This window comes from Cyclopterus lumpus, chromosome 6, assembly GCF_009769545.1.
Source record: "Cyclopterus lumpus isolate fCycLum1 chromosome 6, fCycLum1.pri, whole genome shotgun sequence".
NCBI lineage: Eukaryota > Metazoa > Chordata > Actinopteri > Perciformes > Cyclopteridae > Cyclopterus > Cyclopterus lumpus.
The window spans coordinates 8227350-8248393 of NC_046971.1; the positions used below are offsets into that span (position 1 = coordinate 8227350).

General features: G+C 42.6%; 1 protein-coding gene across 2 annotated transcripts; it reads left to right on the plus strand.

Annotated features, from left to right (window-relative positions):
• Positions 1 to 338: 338 nt before the first annotated feature.
• On the plus strand, positions 339 to 10698 carry cnot4a (CCR4-NOT transcription complex, subunit 4a). Of its 2 annotated transcripts, none has more exons than XM_034535015.1 (13): positions 339 to 591; positions 2149 to 2371; positions 2847 to 3044; positions 3374 to 3460; positions 3987 to 4088; positions 4276 to 4401; positions 4527 to 4651; positions 4739 to 4945; positions 5292 to 5349; positions 5444 to 5699; positions 6741 to 7244; positions 7481 to 7723; positions 8787 to 10698. In XM_034535015.1, exons 2-13 carry the CDS (start codon positions 2198 to 2200, stop codon positions 9116 to 9118), a joined length of 2412 nt encoding a protein of 803 aa, XP_034390906.1. In that variant the 5' UTR covers positions 339 to 591; positions 2149 to 2197; the 3' UTR covers positions 9119 to 10698. The 2 variants fall into 2 exon arrangements, with proteins under 2 accessions (XP_034390906.1, XP_034390907.1); XM_034535016.1 differs by having other exon boundaries at positions 7481 to 7714; positions 8787 to 10482.
• The last annotated feature ends 10346 nt before the right edge of the window (positions 10699 to 21044 follow it).

Genomic DNA, 21044 nt, shown 5'->3' on the forward strand with positions numbered 1-21044 from the left:
ACATCCTACATTCAAAATGTTCTAATGTTACTTCTGGTGGAGCTCATTTGAACTACTTATTCTATTATTTATTTAATTACTGACAATCATATTTTATAAACTGATCAATACGCACCTCTTAAATGCTCCTCCTAAAGTTTTTTGGGTGAATACTTAGATTAAGTACACGTATCCCAAATATGTACTTTGGTACAATACATTTAGATATCCTATTTTAGATGCAAAAATTCAAAACGTTTGTAGGAAATGTATCCCTGCGGATCCAGCTCAAAGTCGCCGAAAACTGTATTTCCCACAAAGCATCTGTTCCTCTGCGCAGACTCAGTCGGTCTGAACACTTGCCCAGCTCCCTCCTCCCTACTTTAATGCTAGCTAAGATGGTGGTTTGAGCGTAAATTGCCTCCACAATACTAAGAAAAGAAAGGGGCAAAACATCTTTACAGCCTTTTAATCACAACAGAACAACATAACTGCGGTTATCTTAAGTGACCGGTTATAGAAATTTTGACATTTCAGACACATTGGCTCGCAGTCCCCGCCCAATTTGGTGTGACTCCCTTGGAGTGGAATCCTAAGCTAAATACGGACAGGGTAAGTAACGTTAGCCGAGTCGCCAGTTGGGCCAGCGTCTATTCTCTTCATAAATAAAACACACTTGTGTCCGTCACGGTTTTTCAGACCGGCACTAGAGTACCCTCGGGCTTATTGGACCACTGTCCGACGGATCTGGAGGCCGTGAGAGCGATGTCAGTTGTTTGTAGTGCCAACAACTCGCTCCCAGTCCGGCGTTAGCTCGTGTAGGCCGCGTCGTCAGCTCGGCATCAAACTCCCGTACATCTGATGATAATGTAGCATGCTAGCTACGCTGATGCTGGCGGTTAGCTTGAAGCAAGCTGTCAGTTTATATGCGGGACAAGGTGAACACGTCTTAAAACGTTTAATGTCAGTATTAAGTAAATCTCCACCGCTGTGTGTTTTGATTCTGTAACGTTACCGGCAGTCGCCGCTGAATAACCCGGCTTTTTCCACCAATCCGTAGCTAACGTTAGCTTAACGTGAGTCAAGTAACATCTGTCATAATGTACGATCCAGGAGACGGAGCAGCTAAAGTTACCAGCTAACCCGAACTAACGTGAGCTATTCCGGTTTCATACCACCACTTTATCAATCAGCTGATTTCTGCAAAGTGAAGCAGCAAAAAAAAAAAAAAAAAACCCTGCGACGCTCCTGGACGTGTTTTTTAATCTGTCAGCAAAACGCTGCCAAGTATTTGAAATGTTAGCATTTTCCTGGTGTTCATTTAATTCAACTTCACACTTGTCGGGTTTGATTGATCTGGGTTTGTCATGAGTATACCTGCTGATAGCGGTGTTGTCGCGCAGAAATCAAGCTGTTCGTTTCACTGCGAACAACCAGAGGGCTCAATGGTGAATAAACGCAGTTTGTTGCGTTTCCCTTATGACGAGGTGTCTACTTTAGTCAACCCGTGAAAGACTGCACAACACCCTCATGATCACTTTAACACGATGACGTTTTTGTTTGACTAGATGTGCAGTCATTTGTCTTTTATCTGGCACGTTTTTTAGCTTTAACTAAAGTACATACATGTTTGCAATACTTTCATCAGTGGGCCAAAGTATAAGTCTTTGGGATTGCTACTTAAACAGATTAATTGATTATCAATATTTTAATTTCTGTCTAGCGCTTAATTGTATCGGCTCTAAAATGTACTGAGAACAGTTACTGGTATGTAATCGACCCTCAGTGGTTTACATACGGAAGACCAAACCTTAGAAACATCTCCGCCTAAAGCGCAGTGCAGCTCACCAGCACCACAAACTTCCAAAAGGACCATAGGAATGAACACCTCCCTAAAAAGTTTCATGAAGAGCTGAACATGATATCCATCGTTAAAGTAAAATACTGCAGAAGTTTAGCTTGTGGACTTAATTGAGTGAGTGTAGTGTTTCCTTTGCTGCTGGAAAGATATGCATATTGGTGTGCTCAGTCTGATATTGTGACCTTGGTGGTCATAAAGTCAGTTTCAGAGTATACAATTCTGCAATTTAGTAGAAATGATTGGTTCAGTTGATATTTTCAATCACGTCAGGATGGAGCGCTTAAACTCAACTTGTTGTGTTTTCTCAGCCCTGTGCTCTGGGACCAGCTTCAACACTCACCCTCGCCATACCATAGGATGTCCCACAGCCCTGAACTGAAGGACGACCCCATGGAGTGCCCTCTGTGTATGGAGCCGCTGGAGATTGATGACGTCAACTTCTTCCCCTGTACCTGCGGCTATCAGATCTGCCGCTTCTGTTGGCATCGCATCCGCACAGATGAGAACGGCCTGTGCCCCGCCTGCAGAAAGGTGAGGAGATGACACAGGATACGATAGCCGAGAAACTCATCACAATTGAAGGGGGATTTTTCTGTCCTGACAAACTCAATTCAATGTGTTTTGTATAGCCCAAAATCACAAATTTCCCTGGGCTTTACAATCTGTACACATACGACATCCTTGTCCCAGGACCTCACATCGGATCAGGAAAAACTCCCAAACATAAGGGATGAGGATGTTGAGTGTCCCAATGCTAATATAGGAGGGAGAAAATATGTTGATCCCCCTTATGAAGTAGCCCTGTTTGTTAAAACATCAGCTCGTCGTTTATAATTTACAGCCTCAGCAGTGTGGCTCTTAATGCCTGTTGAACTACCATATTTACAACTAAAGCACTTAGTTACCCACTATCCTTTACAAAGCCACATCATTTAAACTGAACTACGTCAGTATTTTTTTTTTTCAAGTGGCTTATATCACTCATCATTTTTGTGTTTTTGTGCAGCCGTACCCAGAGGACCCCGCTGTGTACAAGCCTCTCTCACAGGAGGAGATCCAAAGGATAAAGAACGAAAAGAAGCAGAAACAGAACGAGAAGAAGCAGAAGGTGACAGAAAACCGAAAGCATCTGGCCAGTGTCAGAGTGGTCCAGAGAAACCTTGTGTTCGTGGTGGGGCTCTCACAGCGACTCGCCGACCCGGAGGTGAGTACAGAGTCTCCACCAGGATGCTCAGTGATGTCTATTCTGTGACTTTGGAGCACGGGAACTGTTTTTAGGGTGATGCGAATAAGTCTGTGACAAACTCAAGCCACTAGCTGCTGGATTTACTTTAAACATGGCTGACAGAAAATCTTTAACTTTTGACACAGTATTATTATAATGCACATTTTAAATTTCTTTCACTAAAAACCTCACTCTGAAGCCTCAAGAGTAAAGTTTGTGTTGAATATTGAGTACAAGAGTTCACAGTGCAGCCAACATTTTGTGATAAGTTATTTACATTTTAATATTTGTTTGCATTGTGCCCACAGGTCCTAAAACGACCAGAATATTTTGGGAGGTTTGGGAAAATCCATAAAGTGGTCATCAACAATAGCACATCCTACGCAGGTTCACAGGTGAGAGGATGGATCAAAGATGACAGGATGTACTCAGAATGTATATGTTTTTACACATTATTAGAACTTAAAACACAGTTATTTTTGGAGACATAGTTTTTTCTCTGCGTTTTGGGCTTTTAGCCACACCAGAACAGCATTTTAGGTCTTTTTCAGAAACCCAGTTTTTTTTTAAATTGTTTTGGGCTTGTAACTTCAGATTGTCATCTCCTTTGTGGGGAGTCACTAATGAGGTGGCATTCGTGTGTGCATGTGGTCCAACCTGCCCACCGGCTCTGACAGTGCTTCAATTGTGTGTGTTTTTTTGCGTTTCTGTCTGAAAGACAACGCAATTTTAAAAAATTTAAATAGAAGAACCATTCATCTTTTACCAGGCAAAATGTGAATATTTGTGTTTACAATTAGGCATTTACAAAGAATTGGTTGTCTTTTTAGTTGCATATATTTTAGTTTTTTGCTCTGTTGCAGACTTACAGCTCCAGTAGATGTGTTGAACTTATGTTTACTTTATTTTCTGTTTTTTCAGGGGCCAAGTGCCAGCGCTTATGTCACTTACATCCGCTCTGAAGATGCTTTAAGAGCAATACAGTGTGTGAACAATGTGGTTGTTGATGGCAGAACCCTCAAGGTGAGAAGTTAACAACTGCAGATCTTTGTGACCTATGATTAGTTTAATTTGCAAAAAAGTAAGGTCTTCCTTTCTGTAAGATAAACATCCTTTTATTAAAAAACCTGCAATGTAAAGTAGTACGATTTTAAACTAGAAGTCCTTGAATAAAAACTCCATGACCATCCTTTCTTCTCTCTGTTTAAAGGCTTCTTTAGGCACAACAAAGTACTGCAGTTACTTCCTTAAAAGTATGCAGTGTCCCAAACCTGATTGTATGTATCTACATGAGCTCGGGGATGAAGCGGCTAGCTTTACTAAAGAGGAAATGCAGGTAAAATATGTTTTTCTTTCTGAAATGTGGATTAAATTGTTGCTCTTTGCTTTGTGTGTTTATTGTTCATGCTTTGTGTATTAACCAAGGGATTAACGCTGACTCATGTTGTCATTTGTTCTTAGGCAGGGAAACATCAAGAGTATGAGCAGAAACTCCTCCAAGACCTCTATAAAATTAACCCTAGCTTTCTACAACCTCCAGCATGTGGAACAGAGAAGTCAAAGAGTAAAACCAACTCCACACAGAGGTTGGTTTTTATTGTGTACTTTATGTTCTTCTTTCTCGTATTACGTCCACTTGTGCTGAGCTTGTTTTTTCTGCTGTTTTGTAACAGACCCAACAGTACCAACGGTAAAGACGGGTGGCCGACGCTGTCAGGACACAACAAACTGGCCAACGGGCTTTCAGAGGACCGCAAGTCTCCTCCGCTGCTAGACTATCTAGACCAAGAAGTTATGACTTCAGATGGGCTAGAAACAGATCTGGGTCCTGGTCAGCATAGTGCATTGTCCCCCTTCTCCTCCAACTGTGACAGCAACAGGTAATACAGACTCTTCCTGGACAACAGCGTCAATGTATCCTGAACTTAAACACTTTTATTTAGATTTTTTTGTAAAAAGAATAATATGTAGTCACATTGTTGGTTGCTGTTTGTAAACACAGCATTTATATACACACCCACACACCCCTATCTGGCTCGAGAAGCAAACGCTGGTGGGGGGGAGGAGAGAGTGTGAATGAAGAGAGGGATTGGCATTAGTGAGAACAAAGCTGTTCATCAAAAGAACAAAACGTGGGCCAATAAGAGTGGGTCATTTTGTATCAGTCTGTACAGTGTTTTTTTCTTTTAATATATGTATCAAATTGTGTCGCTTGTATATCTGCAGTCCCAGTGACAAACCTCCAGAGTCGATCGGTATGGTGAATGGAGAGACTTTACAACAGGTGAGAAGCCTCAACTCCCCATTTTTTTAATTTCCATATAAATGAAGGTGACCCAGGACAATCTCAAGAATGCCTCTCCTCTCTCTCTTTCCAGATGCCCACCAGTGACTCCCCTTCTCCTCCCCCTGGTTTAACCAAGCCCAGCCTCGTGGTGCCCATCAGCGTGTCAGACCTCACAGCCCGTTCACCTTTCGAGGGGGCGGCCGCTGAGTCACAGTCGCTCTTTTCAGACAACAGTAACTTCAGACATCCTAACCCTCTCCCTGCCGGCCTGCCCCCCTTCCCGAGCTCCCCCCGCGGCAATTCTGACTGGCCCATGACCCCTGAACCACAGAGCCTCTTCACATCAGGTACAATGGAGACTTAACTCAACATTGTGCATGTTTTTAATACCTGATTGGTTGTGCTTTTGGTCTTAATATTCTGTTACTATTTTTTTTTAAAAATGTAAACACGAAAAAATATTTACTTTGTCTGTGAAATATTTGCAAATCATTTTTCGGTGCTGTGAGCCAAGGACAGAGGCTGTCGTATGCTATACAGATTGTCAAGTTAATTGAATTGAAACTGCCAGGATCCTCTTGACTAAGAGTGGAGTCCTCTGAGTTAATTTGAGTTCCCTCTTGTGAACAGTTAGTTTGTGTCATGGGCTTTTATTGTGAAAGGTGAGAATGGAAGGAATCGATCTGAGGCCTGTACTGCGAAGCAGGATTTGGGTTTAGCGAGGTAACGTCAGGGTTAACTCTGGGTTTTCAGTCCTCCTGAGGGAGATTCACTTCTTACCGCTGTAGATCACCATGGTTATTACGCTGAACACATAACCTGCTCTAGAGAGATAAAAAACAATCAAAGCTCGGTTCAAGGATTGTTAGATAATATTACACAAATACAATAAAGTTAAAGTCATAATCCAGGTTTCAGGTGTATTCTTAAGGCAATAGTTTAGCCTTTATTCTTTCAGCTATAACCCTGGTGGTTTGAACCCGACATAAGTGCAAATAAAGAAATCACAAAATATTATCATCTCATATTCATATCGAGTAATCTTTTGCGTGTGTCTGCTTCATGTGTCGAGTGCCATGTCACGCCTTACAGTCACGGGCTGGATGCAGCGTTACTTTGCTCCGGTTACTTTTAGGTTTGATGTGAGTGATAAGTTATGTACAGAAACCTTATTACCACATTTAATTATGTTTTTATTTATTTTCCAACTGTTGCAGCTGAGAATAAGAATACATATAAGCAACACATTCATTTAACAGACTACACACATGTAAAAACGGTCATAGCCAGATGGGAAACTAATCAATTAAGAAATCCTATGACTAGTCAACTTAGGGTTAACATGGAGGACAGCTCCACTCACGTGTGTCTCTCTTCTCTCCTCACAGACACAATACCAGTGTCTTCTTCCACAGACTGGCAGGCGGCCTTTGGTTTCGGCTCGTCCAGCAAACAGCAGGACGACGATCTGGGCTTCGATCCTTTCGACGTCACTCGCAAGGCCTTGGCGGACCTGATAGAGAAGGAGCTGTCGGTGCAGGATCAGAGCCCCTTTTCCCCGGGGCTCCTCTCCCACGGTGGGAGCAACCATGGTCTCGGCCTGCCTCCTCTCAACCCTAACCCTGGTGCCTCTCACCACTTCCCCAGTGGCCTGCCACGCCTCCCCCAGCTCCACCACAGAGCCATCTACAGCTCCTTCAGTTTCCCCGGCAGTCAGAACAGCCAGGCCAGTCAGCAGCAGCCAACCTCCAGACACCCCTGGATGGGCGTCCCGACACGGAATAACCTCACACACTTGAACCACTCAGCCAGTGCTGCCTCACACAGTAATTTCCTGGACCTGAATCTGCCCCCTCAGCACAACACAGGGCTAGGAGGGATCCCCATCTCAGGTACCAGACATCTTAGATGTTGTTTTAACATGCAAGTGCTTCCAAAGGACAGAGATCAGATGTGTTGTATAATTGTTATTTCATGTCGCAATGTATGCTTGCTGTAAGATACTTGTTTTAAGTTGCGTTTATTGACCTTCACACAGGAAATGCTTGTAGATGCAGTTCTGCAACTGACCACTAGTCGGTGATCAAAGCACCTGATGAACTGACGTACTGGTTTTCTTCTCCTGCAGAAAATAGTGGCTCTATAGACGGCTTAAATGTGAAAGAGTGGCAGGACGGTCTAAGAGCTCTCCTGCCCAACATCAATATAAATTTCGGGGGCCTCCCAAACTCCTCTTCCTCGTCATCCTCCTCATCCTCCAACAGTGTTAACCACATCGGTGGGCCGGTAGGGCCAGCGGGCATCTCACACAGCCTGAGCTGGGACAGCACAGCCAGTTGGATGGACCCTGCGATCATCACAGGTAGAAATTGTGAGCAATTAGTTAGATGATTAAAAAATTCTATTAACAATCATTTTCATATTCCATTAATTGTGTGCAAGTCATTTACAAAGCAAAAAGACCAATCATGCACTGGTTCCAGCTGCTGTTTAATACTTTTTTTAAAAATTGAATATGAGTTGCAAATATTTTATCTTTCAACTCTGCTAATCAGCTGCTTTTTTTTTCTTCAATTTATCGCTTGGTCTATAAAGATGAAAGTGAATAGGGAATAATTGTCGTCATAATTTCCTAAAGCTCTTCAAAGTTGTAGGTTCAGTGTACTAAAATATATCTGTAAAGAAATTACTTAAAGTTCACCTTTTTAAAAATAGTTGTTAGTTAATAGGTAAATCATTTTATAGAACAATACGTTTAAAAAAAAAAAAGTGAACTGCAAAACCATCGCTGTTTATTAGTTGCAGCCTCATTTGCATTACAAAACTGAGTTATTAATTGATTAGGAATCCGATTAGAGGAGTTTTACGAGAATCATGACACGACACAAAAGCTTTTAATATTCATCCTTATTTTTTTTGTAATGCTTTTTCCATCTCTGCGTTACATTTCTGCAAATAATTAACCTTCAATAAAAACATTTAATGTTGATCCCAATTGAAAAGTTAGTTATTGCTGTAACTATTTTCATTATTGATTACTCTGCCAGTTATCATCACAATTGATGAATGAACTGCATTGTCTATGAAATGACAGAAGATATTTCTCACTGAAGATATTAGATTTACTCTAATATGGGACAAAAAATTCTCACATTTGAAAAGCTGGAACGAGTGAATGTTTGCTTGAAAAATATTCCAATTATCTGTCTCTTGAATAATTGATTAATCTTTTAAGCTATGCAGTCAGTATTGTGAATATTATCAAATTAAATTGTATTCATCTGCTTTAACAGAGGACTGTTATGAATGAGTCGACACAAAGTAACTTTTAGCACATCAAAATAATGGGCTAAATTATCTTCACATTAATTGTGTTTATTGCAGTGCTGTTGTGTTAAAATGTGTTTTTATTTGTGTGTGTGTGTCCCCCCCAGGCATCCCGGCCTCAGCAGGCAACAGTTTAGACTGTCTCCAGGACGACAACCCACCACACTGGCTCAAGTCTCTGCAGGCGCTCACAGAGATGGACGGTCCGGCCAGCTCAGCGGTGCCCACTCCCCCCCAGCCCCTCCACAGCGGCCTCCTCGATGCCCACCTCCCCCTCCACCACAGAGCCGCCGGCGGCTGGGCTCCCTACATGCCCCCTACCACAGCCAACCCCGCCAGCCAGTTCCACTCCCCTCCCCCCGGCTTCCAGACCACTTTCAGACCCCCGGGACAGCCCGCCACAGAGCTGCTACAGAGTGCCGCTGTGGACCGCCACTGAACAGACTACAGCAGACACCCATCCATTCCCCCACTACCACTTTATACCCACTCATCCTGTACCCCGCTCCCCCCTCCCTCAATGCAATACACACCAATCTGCAGAGTATGAAAAATGATTAACAAAGTAACAAAAATGCTTTCTTCTTTTTCTCTTCCTCCTTCCTTTTGTCTACTCTGAAGGCCTATTTGTTTTTGTTTGTGGCACACAAGTTATTGGTCCCCTTTACCTGCTGCCATCACATGGGATTCATTGTGTAGCTCACTGTTAACAAGAAACAGTATGGCGCCGAGTGGTGACACAAGAGTTAACTCCACAAACTGACGAAGAAACAAATTGGCTGATGGGAGACCTTTTTTTAAAAAAGTAACTAATGATTAAGCATGAACAACATTTTGTGTTTTTGAAAGTTGAAGTCGCGATAAGTTTTCGAGGAATGAAGCAAGCTGTGAATCTGCTCTTGAAGCTTTGCCCCAAAGACCCTCATCCTCCCCACTTCAACAGGAGACAAGTTGTGAATACGGCGAGGTGAGAGAGAAAAGGGGTTGGCACTTAGCTTTTCTTTTCTTTTTTGAGAGTGGGTTTTAAAAAAGAAATGTTAAAAAAAAAAAGAAGCTGAGATTTGGTTATTAGAGAGTGAATGCAGATGGCACAAGGGAGTTGAGGGCACAGGCTATGCATGGGCTCCCTGTTAGGTAGGGGACACAGGTGGCCTGCTTGAGAGGCCACTTGGCCCACATTCCCGTTAGAGGAGGGCTCCCACTGGCCCCGTCCTGCTGGAGGGAGAGATTTTGCTGAACCTCTGTATCAGAGGATAGAGCACTACCTAACTGCGGGGCGCCAGGGCTTTGGGAGATCTTGGCACACATCCTGAGCACTAGGGTTAGACTCTTACTCACAGTGCCACTGTGTGGTACCTACAGTAGCTAGCCCTAACATGGACAGCCACCAAGTAGTTACGACAATGACCGGACGGATGAGGATTTGTCAAAAATACTAAAGAGGGTTGCAACAGGGTTCACAGGTCCCTTTGTTCCACCCACGAGGGCTTAAACGAGGCCTTAACATGGACAGATGCGAGAAAGGAGTGATGGGAGGAGGAGTCTAGCGTCAATGATTGCTGAAAAATATGCAATATTGTATGTGATTTCAGCCACTGTATGTAAGGTGCTGCAAGACCATACCACGTACTGTAGTAGGATTTAAGGAGCTTTCAGCCTTTAGGATTCGAGATCGACCTCTCCGACCACCGCCTTTTTCTTTTTTTCTTTTTTGAAGTCTTAATTCTAAACCATATTCGCTCTGTTTCTCTTCATCCTCTTACCCCCCCTCCTCCTCCTCCTGCTCTTACTCTTACCTCCCCCCCCCCCCCCCCCCCCCCCCTCCTGCTGTTCCCTATTTAACAGTATTTCACAAAAATGAACAAACTCATCCAGGAGAAGCCAAGTCATACAGTGGGTTTTAACATGATGTTGCGCGGGGGGGAAAAAAACGAAAACACAATTGAGGCGCTTAAAAGGAAGTGAACTGTCCTCTGCAGGTCTGGAAAAATGAACCTTAAATAAAACTGAAAACTCAGAGCTGGTGTTTGTCTGCTGTTGTGTTCTCAGCACCCTGATTCAAACATGTGCACTTATAAATATTTAAACTTTAAAGTACTCACCGCCATACTTTATAAAACCCCTCAGGAAGGTCACTATAAATCACTTTCTTGTTCCAATGTCTTCCACTAGGGGGCAGATGGCTTTCTGTCAGTGATGAAGCTCTGCAGTCGAGCACCCACACACAAGGTTACATACAGGGACTGATGCTATAGTTGTTTTCAAATCTACATGATTATTCACACTAAATAACAATTTAAACATTTAAAAGTATTCATTAAGCACATTAAATGCAAAGGTGCATATAAGAATGAGGTGTCATCACATCGCTCGCTGTCCTGTGTTTGTCTTTTCAGTGGGAGCTGAGCATGTGTGCAGCTCTGCACTCTCCCAGGCCAATGCAGCAGTAGATACCTGCAACAGACACTTCTTTTTTTTATCCTGTAGGTCTTCTGGCAGACACGGAGAGGAGCACGGTCGATACTCGTACGGGGGCCTCACTATTTTTACTGTTGGATGTCTGAATCTGGTGACTCAATATACACATGAGTTACAATGTATTTGTTTTATTCTTTGCCGTTCCCAGGAAGCAAATCCAAACTTACTCTTGCTTATGGCTGCAATTTAGGATTATTTTTTTCTCAAGTAATCATTTAGTCTGAGACTTTGACCAAATTGAGATGACTGTACTCTATGAAAAGACAGACTCCAGAGAAGTATCAAAATAGTTGACGATATGTTTTTGTTCATATTTTTTTGCTCTGGCTTTGGTGTAGCTCGCATGAGGGCAAAACAGACAACCCGAAACTACCCTCTTTTATTTAAGACCCTATAGTTTCAGGCCCTCGTGCGTCAGCCCCCTGGTTTCAGCCCCCTCTATTTTCCCTCCCTCTGGTTTCAGGTCCTATAGCTTCAGCCCCCTCTAGTTTTCATCCTTCTAATCTCAGGCCCTTTATAGTTTCGTCCCACTCTAGTTTTAAGACTCTACTTTTAGGACCCTCTAATGTCAGCCCCCTCTAGTTTCAGACCCTCTGGTCTCAGGTCCTATGGTTTCAGCCCCTATAGTCTCATGCCCCCTCTAGTTTTAACACCCTCTAGTTTTTGGACCCTCTAATATCAGCCCCCTCTGGTTTCAGGCCCTCTAGTTTTAGGCACTGTGTGTGTGTGCGTGTGTGTGTGTGTGTGTGTGTGTGTGTGTGTGAATAATGCAAGCAGGCAGCAGATTCAGGAGCTGTGACAATGAGTCAGCAGCAACACAGATGGGGGGTGGGGGGGGGGTTCTGCTGAGAGTGTTCCCGGGCCAACACACACTCATGCAGATGCTGCACTGAAACATAATGGAGGTGTCTTTGTGATGAGGCATACCTGACAAGAATAGCATCTGTTTATTTTTCTAGGGCTACAGAAAATTATCTCCAGTGTTTTGGCCAAACTCAATTATGATGAGCCCTGTGACAGCCAGTGTAGAACGAATGGTTAGCATATTGAGTTGCGTGCTTTGCTGAAACTGCATATTCATGCTCATTATCATAAGGGGAAGGACAGGACTGTAGGAGTGAGGGTGAATTATGAAGCAAAAGAGGTCATATATAATTAATTGTGACGAATCACCTATTTATTTGCATATTGCAAAGACTAAAATCAACAAAAATGTACTAAATTATTATTTTTATTGATATTTTGAAAGCGTTGCAACTTCAATTTCATGCATTTAAATGTCCAGCTAAAAAGTATGCTGAGTATAGGGAAATAAATGTCTACAAACAGCATTTAACCACGGCCAGGTGTTTCATGGAGACAAGCAGAAAGCCCTGATGGTTCACTCTGTCCTCTGCAGGGGTTCAGTCTGTTAAACTGCTGAAATGTTGCTTTTCTTGAGGACTGCGGCTGTGAGGGCATGTGGAGAGGGCAGAGCAGCTGAAGTGCAATGCCTGAAAGAGAGAGAGCTGCCTGTGCCGAGAGGCATCGATGGATTGTGAGATAACACATAATAATGTATCACGTGTGGGCGTGTTTCGCGTCTTGTTCAGTGACATTTTCGCAGGTGAATCAGAACTCTCCGGTTCTGCTGTATTTTGTTCACACTGGAGATGAAGAAAGGCTGCCTTAAGCTTCTCGCCACAACGGATCCACACTACCACTCCTCTGCACAGATATTATGTACTAAATACTGCAGCACACTGTACAAAACACTGTGAGAAACAATCGAGGAAAGCCTCAGTTGCAGTTTATACTTTCTGCAAGAAAATTATCGGTTTGGTAAAGAAGTTACAAAAAGCCTTATTAATATTTTCTTTGGACTCCCTCTTTCAATTACAACCTTGTTGATTTCTCCATCAATTACTTTCATTATTTGACGAGAACTGTATATATGATATATATTATATATCCTGTATATGTATATATGATGTATAATATATATATAACATAATTCCCTGGTCTGGCTGCCAGGAGGCAGAAGGGACGACTCTCAGCAGAAAGCACTCTTTCCATTTGTCAGCCTTTGACAGGCTCTCTCACCAGTGGACCTGCCTGCACTGCAAAAAATTCCCTGCAAGAAATTACTATTTTTGACAGGTTATGCAGTCTCATATTAAGATATTAAAACGAGAGCTGTAACAATTAGTCAATTCGTTGACAATTTGGTCAACAGTAAAGTCATCTATTTTGGTAATTTGTTTGTTTGTTTTTCTCTTGGGTAAACAAAAACTGAGATTATTCTGTGGTTTCAGTTTATTTGTTGAGAAATTGCCGCCTTCCGTCAAGTTGAGCGCTTTTAAAATATAATGTTCTTATCTTTTATAAATGTAACTATCAATTGATTAATCGTGAACATTATCGGTGGCTTAATAACAAATGCTGAAAAACAGTAGTTAAATTAGTAGAATTAGGACTAAATAATTCCACCTCTTAGCAGAGTTGTAACATCTACATTTTCTGAAACTAAAAGAAACATTAGATTATTTCTCGGTAATGTCTTTTTCTTGCTTTCCATAAACAAAGTATTTAAAGAGACTTATTGAGACTTATTACTGACTCAATAAGGTGAATATTTCTTGCAGTGTGCACACAAGCCTTTACTGTAAACTCCACCAGCAGTCCAGTTAATGTGTCCTGGCCAGGAACACTGACATGCTCCTCCATCATCATACAACACGTAATGGCTCTGCTGTATGAGGTCTGTATGTAGTGCAACATGGACGCTGGGTTTTGTCCAACACAGAGACAAAAGTCTCTGTAAGTCCTCGCCTGAGGACACAGAGACACTCTCTGTGTCCTCAGGGGAAAGACATGCATGTTTTATTTTCCTTTTTTTGGCCGTTATTCATGGGGCATCAATATTTAACCTATTTAAAATGACACATAAGGTTAAACTCTGTTCTTAAGCACACTGAGATGTAGAAATGAAGTTTGAGAAATGATAACAAAGCAGTAATGTGTTGCAGGAGATGAATGACTGGCTGTCGGCGAGACGTCCAGTTAAATAAAGGAGGGTAGTGGAGGTATCTTGGCCCAGTGACCTAAATAAAATGATTTGGCATTTTAGGAAATTAGGAGATTCATACCACTCTTATATCTCTACTGTAAATATTACGCTGAAGCCAGCGGCCTGTTAGTTTAGCTTAAAGACTGGAAACAGCGAGCCAGGCTTAGGTAAAAAATCTATTAAAGAAATTGCTATACCAGCTCCTAAATCTGTACAATATCTGAAGTTATGGCAACTATGAGTTATATGCCATGATTGTTAATAAGTGCAAATGATCTCTTTAGACAAAATTTCCCCCTGTGTCCAGTCTATGCTAAGCTAACCTGTTGATGGCGTAGCAAAAAAAGCAACTTTCCAAATTGTCTAACTAATCCTTTAAAAGATCATCAGTAATTCTGATAGCTTCAACTACTCGACACTCTTGCTCGCATCGCAGTGACCTTTGCTGTGTACAGTCTTCGTGCTATGCTAAGCTAACCTGTTGATGGCGTAGCAGAAAAAGCCACTTTCCAAATTGTCCAACTAATCCTTTAAAAGATCATCAGTAATTCTGATAGCATCAACTACTCCACACTCTTGCTAGCATCACAGTGACCTTTGCTGGCGCTCTAGACTAGTCAGCAAGTGTATCTCCGCACGGCCCCTGGCCTCATGCTGATATCCTTTTGTGGTTTTGTTGATGCCAGTGTCCTTGAGCGCCGTGCGGTGATGTAACTGAAGCGGGAAGGTCGCAGTGCCGCTTTTTGTTGATGTTAAGTTTTGAATGTTCTCCCCCAGACGAGCACGCTGACACTGCACACTGGTCAGGAGGAGCATGTAAACTGAGATCCACGAAGCCTGATGCCACAAGGACACATTGACAACAGATCCCACACAGGCCGGAGAGACGGTAGGAGAGAACATGGCTATTAACAAGTAATTAAGTGTCACTACTTAAAGTAGCTGTAATCAACATTCTCATTTATATAGCAGCACACAACTATTATCTATGTAAAGATCAAGTGGAGGAGTGTCTACCTGAGGAGAGCATGAAGTCACTCTCACTCTGTGCATGTTGCCATATGAGCTTCCTCTTGCTTTTTTTTTTACATTGCCGCGCATGCTTTTAGTACACGTGCCCCGCTGGTTAGCTCACGTCTGCCACTCTGCTATCCCTCAGGTAAAAACTGTTAGCTCTGTCAGCACTTTCGCCGAAATGTACACAGCAACGTTATTTGTGAGACGGCGGCCATGTTGAGAGCCGATGAGAAGCAACAAAAATGCTCCCAATCTCGGATCCTGCGCCTTTACATCTTAAACAAACTGAATTAATCTACAGTTTCGGGCAAAAGTTTAAATTTTTTCTGGCGGGCTCCAGTTGCTCAGTGGTGCGTGAAACCAAAACGGCTCGACTGCAGAGTGATAAAATTCATCTGATTTTCCGGTGACTGTATGTATGGACCCACAGAGTGAGCGCTTGAGATTTTCTTTTAACCATCTCCAAGCCGCAGTCTCAGGCTCAATCGCATGAACGGCAGCACGAAAATAACTGTGGATTTGGCTATTTGTGCATTTTAAAAATGTTAGGACCTAAAGGGCTATTTAAGTGTTCTTACTGGGGTGTTGATTTACCTAAAAGAATATATCTGCTGATTTACAGACTCTTTCTCAATGTAAGTCTATGGTGAAAAGCCTGTTTGGTCTCACGGTATGGCAAACAGACAACACAGGGTGGACCCAAACACAGACAGACACCAGGAGCAGAAGGATCTAAAACAGTGATTTTAATAAAGTAATGTCCAAAACAAAAAGGTTACAGTGACTGAAATCAAAAAGATAGCAAATCAAACAAACACGGGACACAAAATAAAACAGGAAACAAACTCATCCAAAACCAATATTGTGACGTTTGGGCCCATTGGCATCATGCAACGGTAATCGTAGACTAGATCCTAGCCCACTATGGAAATGTGCTCTTTCTGTGGGTTCGGCTCCTACTGACTTTGTTCATCCTCTGACTTTTCCTCCAGTTCCTCCATGTGGTTTGCTACCACTTGGTTTTTTTGACTGTGTCTCAACAACTTTTGGCTGGATTGCCATGAAATCAGGTCAAGACATTCATGTTTCCCTTAGGATGAATGTATCTAGCATCCAATCATAATTTGGTTTATGACCAAAAACCTGCACACCTAATGACATTTTAAACAGCCTCAGCTGTACTACTTTGTGTAATGCGTATGAACAAATGTTCACTTTCTAACACACGAATGGAGAACGCTGCGAAGATGATACCTACTAAACATGTTGGCATTGTCATTATGAGCCAGTTAGCATGTAGCATGTAGCACCGCTGTCCCAAAGTACAGCCTCACAGAGCTGCCAGCACAGTTGTAGACTCTGGTTCCAGCACTGCTTCTTTTCATGGATGAGTGGATGAATAGATGGACTCATCAGTTTATAGATTGACTGTTTTATGGGGCGCGTGGAGGGACGGTGGACAATCAGACATATCGATGCTGGTTTATAGTTAATGTACTCCGTCATGCATTATTCCTAGAACACGGTGTGATGGCAGACGCTACACCACAGGATGTGTGAGCGCGTCTACGTCAATAGAAATTAGATAAACGGATAAAAAGATGAGTGGGTAATTCAAGATGAACTCATTCTTTCTGATCCTTCCAGCAACACCTTCCCTGGATTGTATCATCTTCTCCGAACCACTACGGTGAGGTAGGGCTGCCAGTGGCCCGAGCTAAAGAGGTACATTTAACTGGCCTGAGTTTCACAGAGACCATTTGTGGACTTCCACAAGGATGAGGAAATTATGGACGTGCCCTTAATTATTAAACAAGTGTGTCAGCAGCCTGGCCTGATGGAGGTAGTAATGCAAAGAGGAAGTGGGCCAGAGAGAGGGCCTCAGGGATCTGGGGGGGGGGGGAATAAGAGAGGCGGGTGGGCTTGGACCTTGGGGTGGGGTAGAGTTAGGCCCGAAAGGCTTTGGCAAAAGCATGGGAGATCCAATAATGCTGTCAAAGCTATTCTGCACATTGTTAACGTTCATAATCCACTCTATATGAAGCTGTTAGAGGTGAACTACTGTGCATTTGGTTTTACACAACGATGAAGACACCAGAAGACACTTGTGATATGATACAGAGTAATGATACGATACGGTGCATGCACAGCTGATCGGGCCACAGTGAAAAGGTCCTTGAGAAACTTTTTGGATGACGTCAACAGGAATGGCATGGCCTTTTGTACAAGGGATATAGGATGAGTTCCTGTTTAAAAAAAAATAAAAATCGATTGAGGAATATCAAGTGAGCCTGAGGCCTGACGCGGACAAATCAGCCTTTTTTGTGTCTGTGTGTGTGTGTGTGTGAGAAACAGATTGAAAGACAGAGGCAGTGAGGGAATGCGTTCATGCAGTCATAGTACATTTGCATGCAGGCACAGCTGTAAACACTCATTCCTTGATTACAACACACAGCTGACGGCCGTTGTGTTCAGGCAGCTGTAAGATAGAGCGTGGAGCGTGGAGGGCATTAAGCTCGATGGAGGCCTCCTACACCACTGACCGACAGCACCTCAATTAGTCCGACACGCTGATCAGAGATTACCAACACACTGGTTTAAGCCACAGTTTCAATTATATGTTTCTCATTTACGTGCGAAGGCTGACCCGAGTACACAGGTTGTCCCGAAACGTCCAATTAACATGCACCAGGAAGTGTGCGAAGTCAACTTTCTAGGTGATAATCAATGTTTTTCTTGTTGTAAACAAAAGCATCAAGAGAACCACAAATGAGCCCGTATTTAATCATTGATACGACATGCTTTGTGACCATAAACATGGGCACTGCAGTTCATTTTGAGCCACCAACATGATGCAGTAAATACTGGATAGAAAATGTAAAATCCTGAAAAAAAATGCACAATTAACTCCTGTTTGAACTCCTGTGTTTTATAACAATGTTACTATATATTTGTGACTTATATAAAGATGTACAAGTGGGTGCCACAGACGTGCAGGAGAAATCAATAAGAATTGAGAGCATTTGAACCTCCCTGACAAACAATGTGCTCTGCAGCCAAACATAGTTCAAAAACAGGTACTAGTTTACAGAAAATAGTTTACATTTACAATTTTTTTTTTTATGGAGTGGTGTGTCTTCAGTTTACAGTGTGTGTGTGTGTGTGTGTGTGTGTGTGTGTTATAGAGAGAGAGTGGAACAAGATGATTTTTAATCACAGCTTTTCATATAGCATGGCAATATATAACCAAAGTTGATGTCAAAACTCCATTAATACATTTTTTTGGCCACTTGGGGGCGATAGAACAAACAACACCGTTATAGTATATTATTATGGCAAAAAATGACCTGCTTATATATCCAGCAGTTTGTTTCCAGCCTTTTAAGGTCCAATATTCACTTTCTCTTTAGCTCTGTTTTGATCTCCTATAACTCCAGATGGAAATATCTGGTTCTTTAGCTGTTCCACTGTGTTCTCCATCTGTGTCTTCTGTTTGGTGTTGGGCAGGTGAGGACTGAAAAAAGCTGCCTTGGATGGTGTTGTTGAGAGCAAGGAGAATAAACCAACCCAGGAAAGTTTAAACCACAACATCAAGCTCAAAGACGCCACAATGCTTCTTAAAGGTGCGTCTGGCTGTGTGGATTAAACTTTCACATCACACAATCATTGGTAATCATGGTATGAAGATAAAAATATTTTTAAATGTAAAACTACGAATGGTGATGCAGGACATGGAAAAAGTGAATGTGAGCATATAGACTGTTGTCTGACCGTCATGGTGTTGGATGTGTGAATCCCTGCGTTTGTGTGTGCATACAGGTACGAGAAATATAACAACACAGAGAGAAAACTAAGAAAAGCAGGTGTGACATCCTCTACTGTGACCGAGCTCCTCTGTTGTACGTTCCTGTGAAGCTTCACAGCGCTCAGGAGAAGGAGAGAGCGAGAGACACAGACAAACAGACAGAGAGAGAGAGAGAGTATGTGTGGTGAGCTGGGACCGGCGCCAGCCCACCCCACCCTTACTGCTGCTGCCTGCAGAGTGAGGAGTGCTGCATTTCCTGAGGGCAATGCAGAGGACAAGGAAGAAGAAGAGGGCTCACTTCTGTTAAGGTCACCATACAGCAAACACCGAGCCGGGCTGCAGACAACAGAGAGCCTGCGGCGGGCAGAGAAACTGAGAGGAACAGAGACAGATGGACAGATAGAGCGAGACAGATGAGCTGCCGCATTCAGCGTGATGCCTCTGCTGTCCAATGTTCTCCACAAATATTCAGCTTCACGCCATCACAGGACAGAAGTGGGAATTAATCATTTTCACAACCCAACAATTGCGCCCACTTATTACAGTTTCATCACTTGACTGCTCCGTGATTGGATGAGTTTGTTTGTTCTGTGTTTTGGGGTTACTGCCCTCAACAGCTGCGTGTATTGAATATACAATATCTTGATCTGACATGTTGTCAAAATCAGACTCATAGTGTACAATATGTTTTAGAGTATGCTTGGAAAGGTAAATGGATGGCAAAAACTTAGTATCTCAAAAATACTCTATTTTAATACTAATACTATTTTGATACTCAATTTCAATGATGTTTTAAAGCAAAAATGGACTATAGCTTCTCAAATGTGAGGATTTTGCTTTTCTTTGTCTAGTGTGTTTTATCTTCATGTTTTAGATTAAACAAGCAGCTTAAAGACGCCGTCTTGGGCATTCGGTTATTGTGATTGGAGCATTATTAAAGTCATTGTTAGTTGCAGCGTTAATAACTTCATAATCCCGCACCTCAGAGTCATGCTCTAATGTGTTTCAGCATGTGTCTGACTAAAGGTGGAAGCAGAGAGCGGAGCTCTTCGCGCCCCTGAGGTGAAACAACACAGAGGGAATGACAGTGGTAAGCAGGCCTCCCCCGGGGACAGGAGTATTAGTAAGTAAACATTACCTTTGCCCAGTGAATCACCGATAATGGCTTCAGTGAGAGGTACTGTAACAGAAGTAGGCCATATTTAGATTGAGACCTCAGGTTCTGGCAGCATATTTGCAGATGCTTTGATTTGTGTGGGTTGTTGTGCAGATATACACCCCCAGCCCCAACCCGAAATGAGCATACACCAGCGGATCCTTAAAAATTTATTGAAGTTAATGTAAGATGAAATCATAAGTGATATAAGAAGAAGAAAAAAAACTAAATAACCCTTGCATAGATCACAGACCATGCCTTTGTCATCATCTGACAAACTGAACACATTGTAGCATAATCCTTGGTAAACACAACATGACAATGACGGCTGGATTAGATAACACAATCAGAGTTTGGTTTGCTTGAGGATGAAAAGAAGAGCAGAAGAGTTCAACAGTCCTTTTTGCGCCTTGCTCCAAAAGCTTCCCCTACAAGCGATTAAATGTGCATTCTTGACAGGAAAGACAAACTCATAGCCATCACACTTCTAACACAAACACAATCTTCTCATCAACAATCACCTTTGGCGAGTGGGGTTCGCAAACATCCCAACATTTGATCCTGTTCAGTGCCTCCTCAGCAGGCAGAACGCAGTCCAACATCATCAACGCCTTTAACAAACAAGAATGCCTTGAAACCAATGTAGTAGAGGAGGGTGTGTGGCTCAGGCCCTGTTTAGACATGATGGGCATGTTTCCAACAACACGGTATCACTACAGTCTAGACTGAGATAAGGATGGGCAAAATGTCACTTGAAAGAGCATTTCAGTCCAAAAATAGAGATAGAGTTTCAGAAACTAGCCCTTAATGTCCTTGCTCACATTCAGAGCCTACATAGCACAACCCAAAAATCACTCACA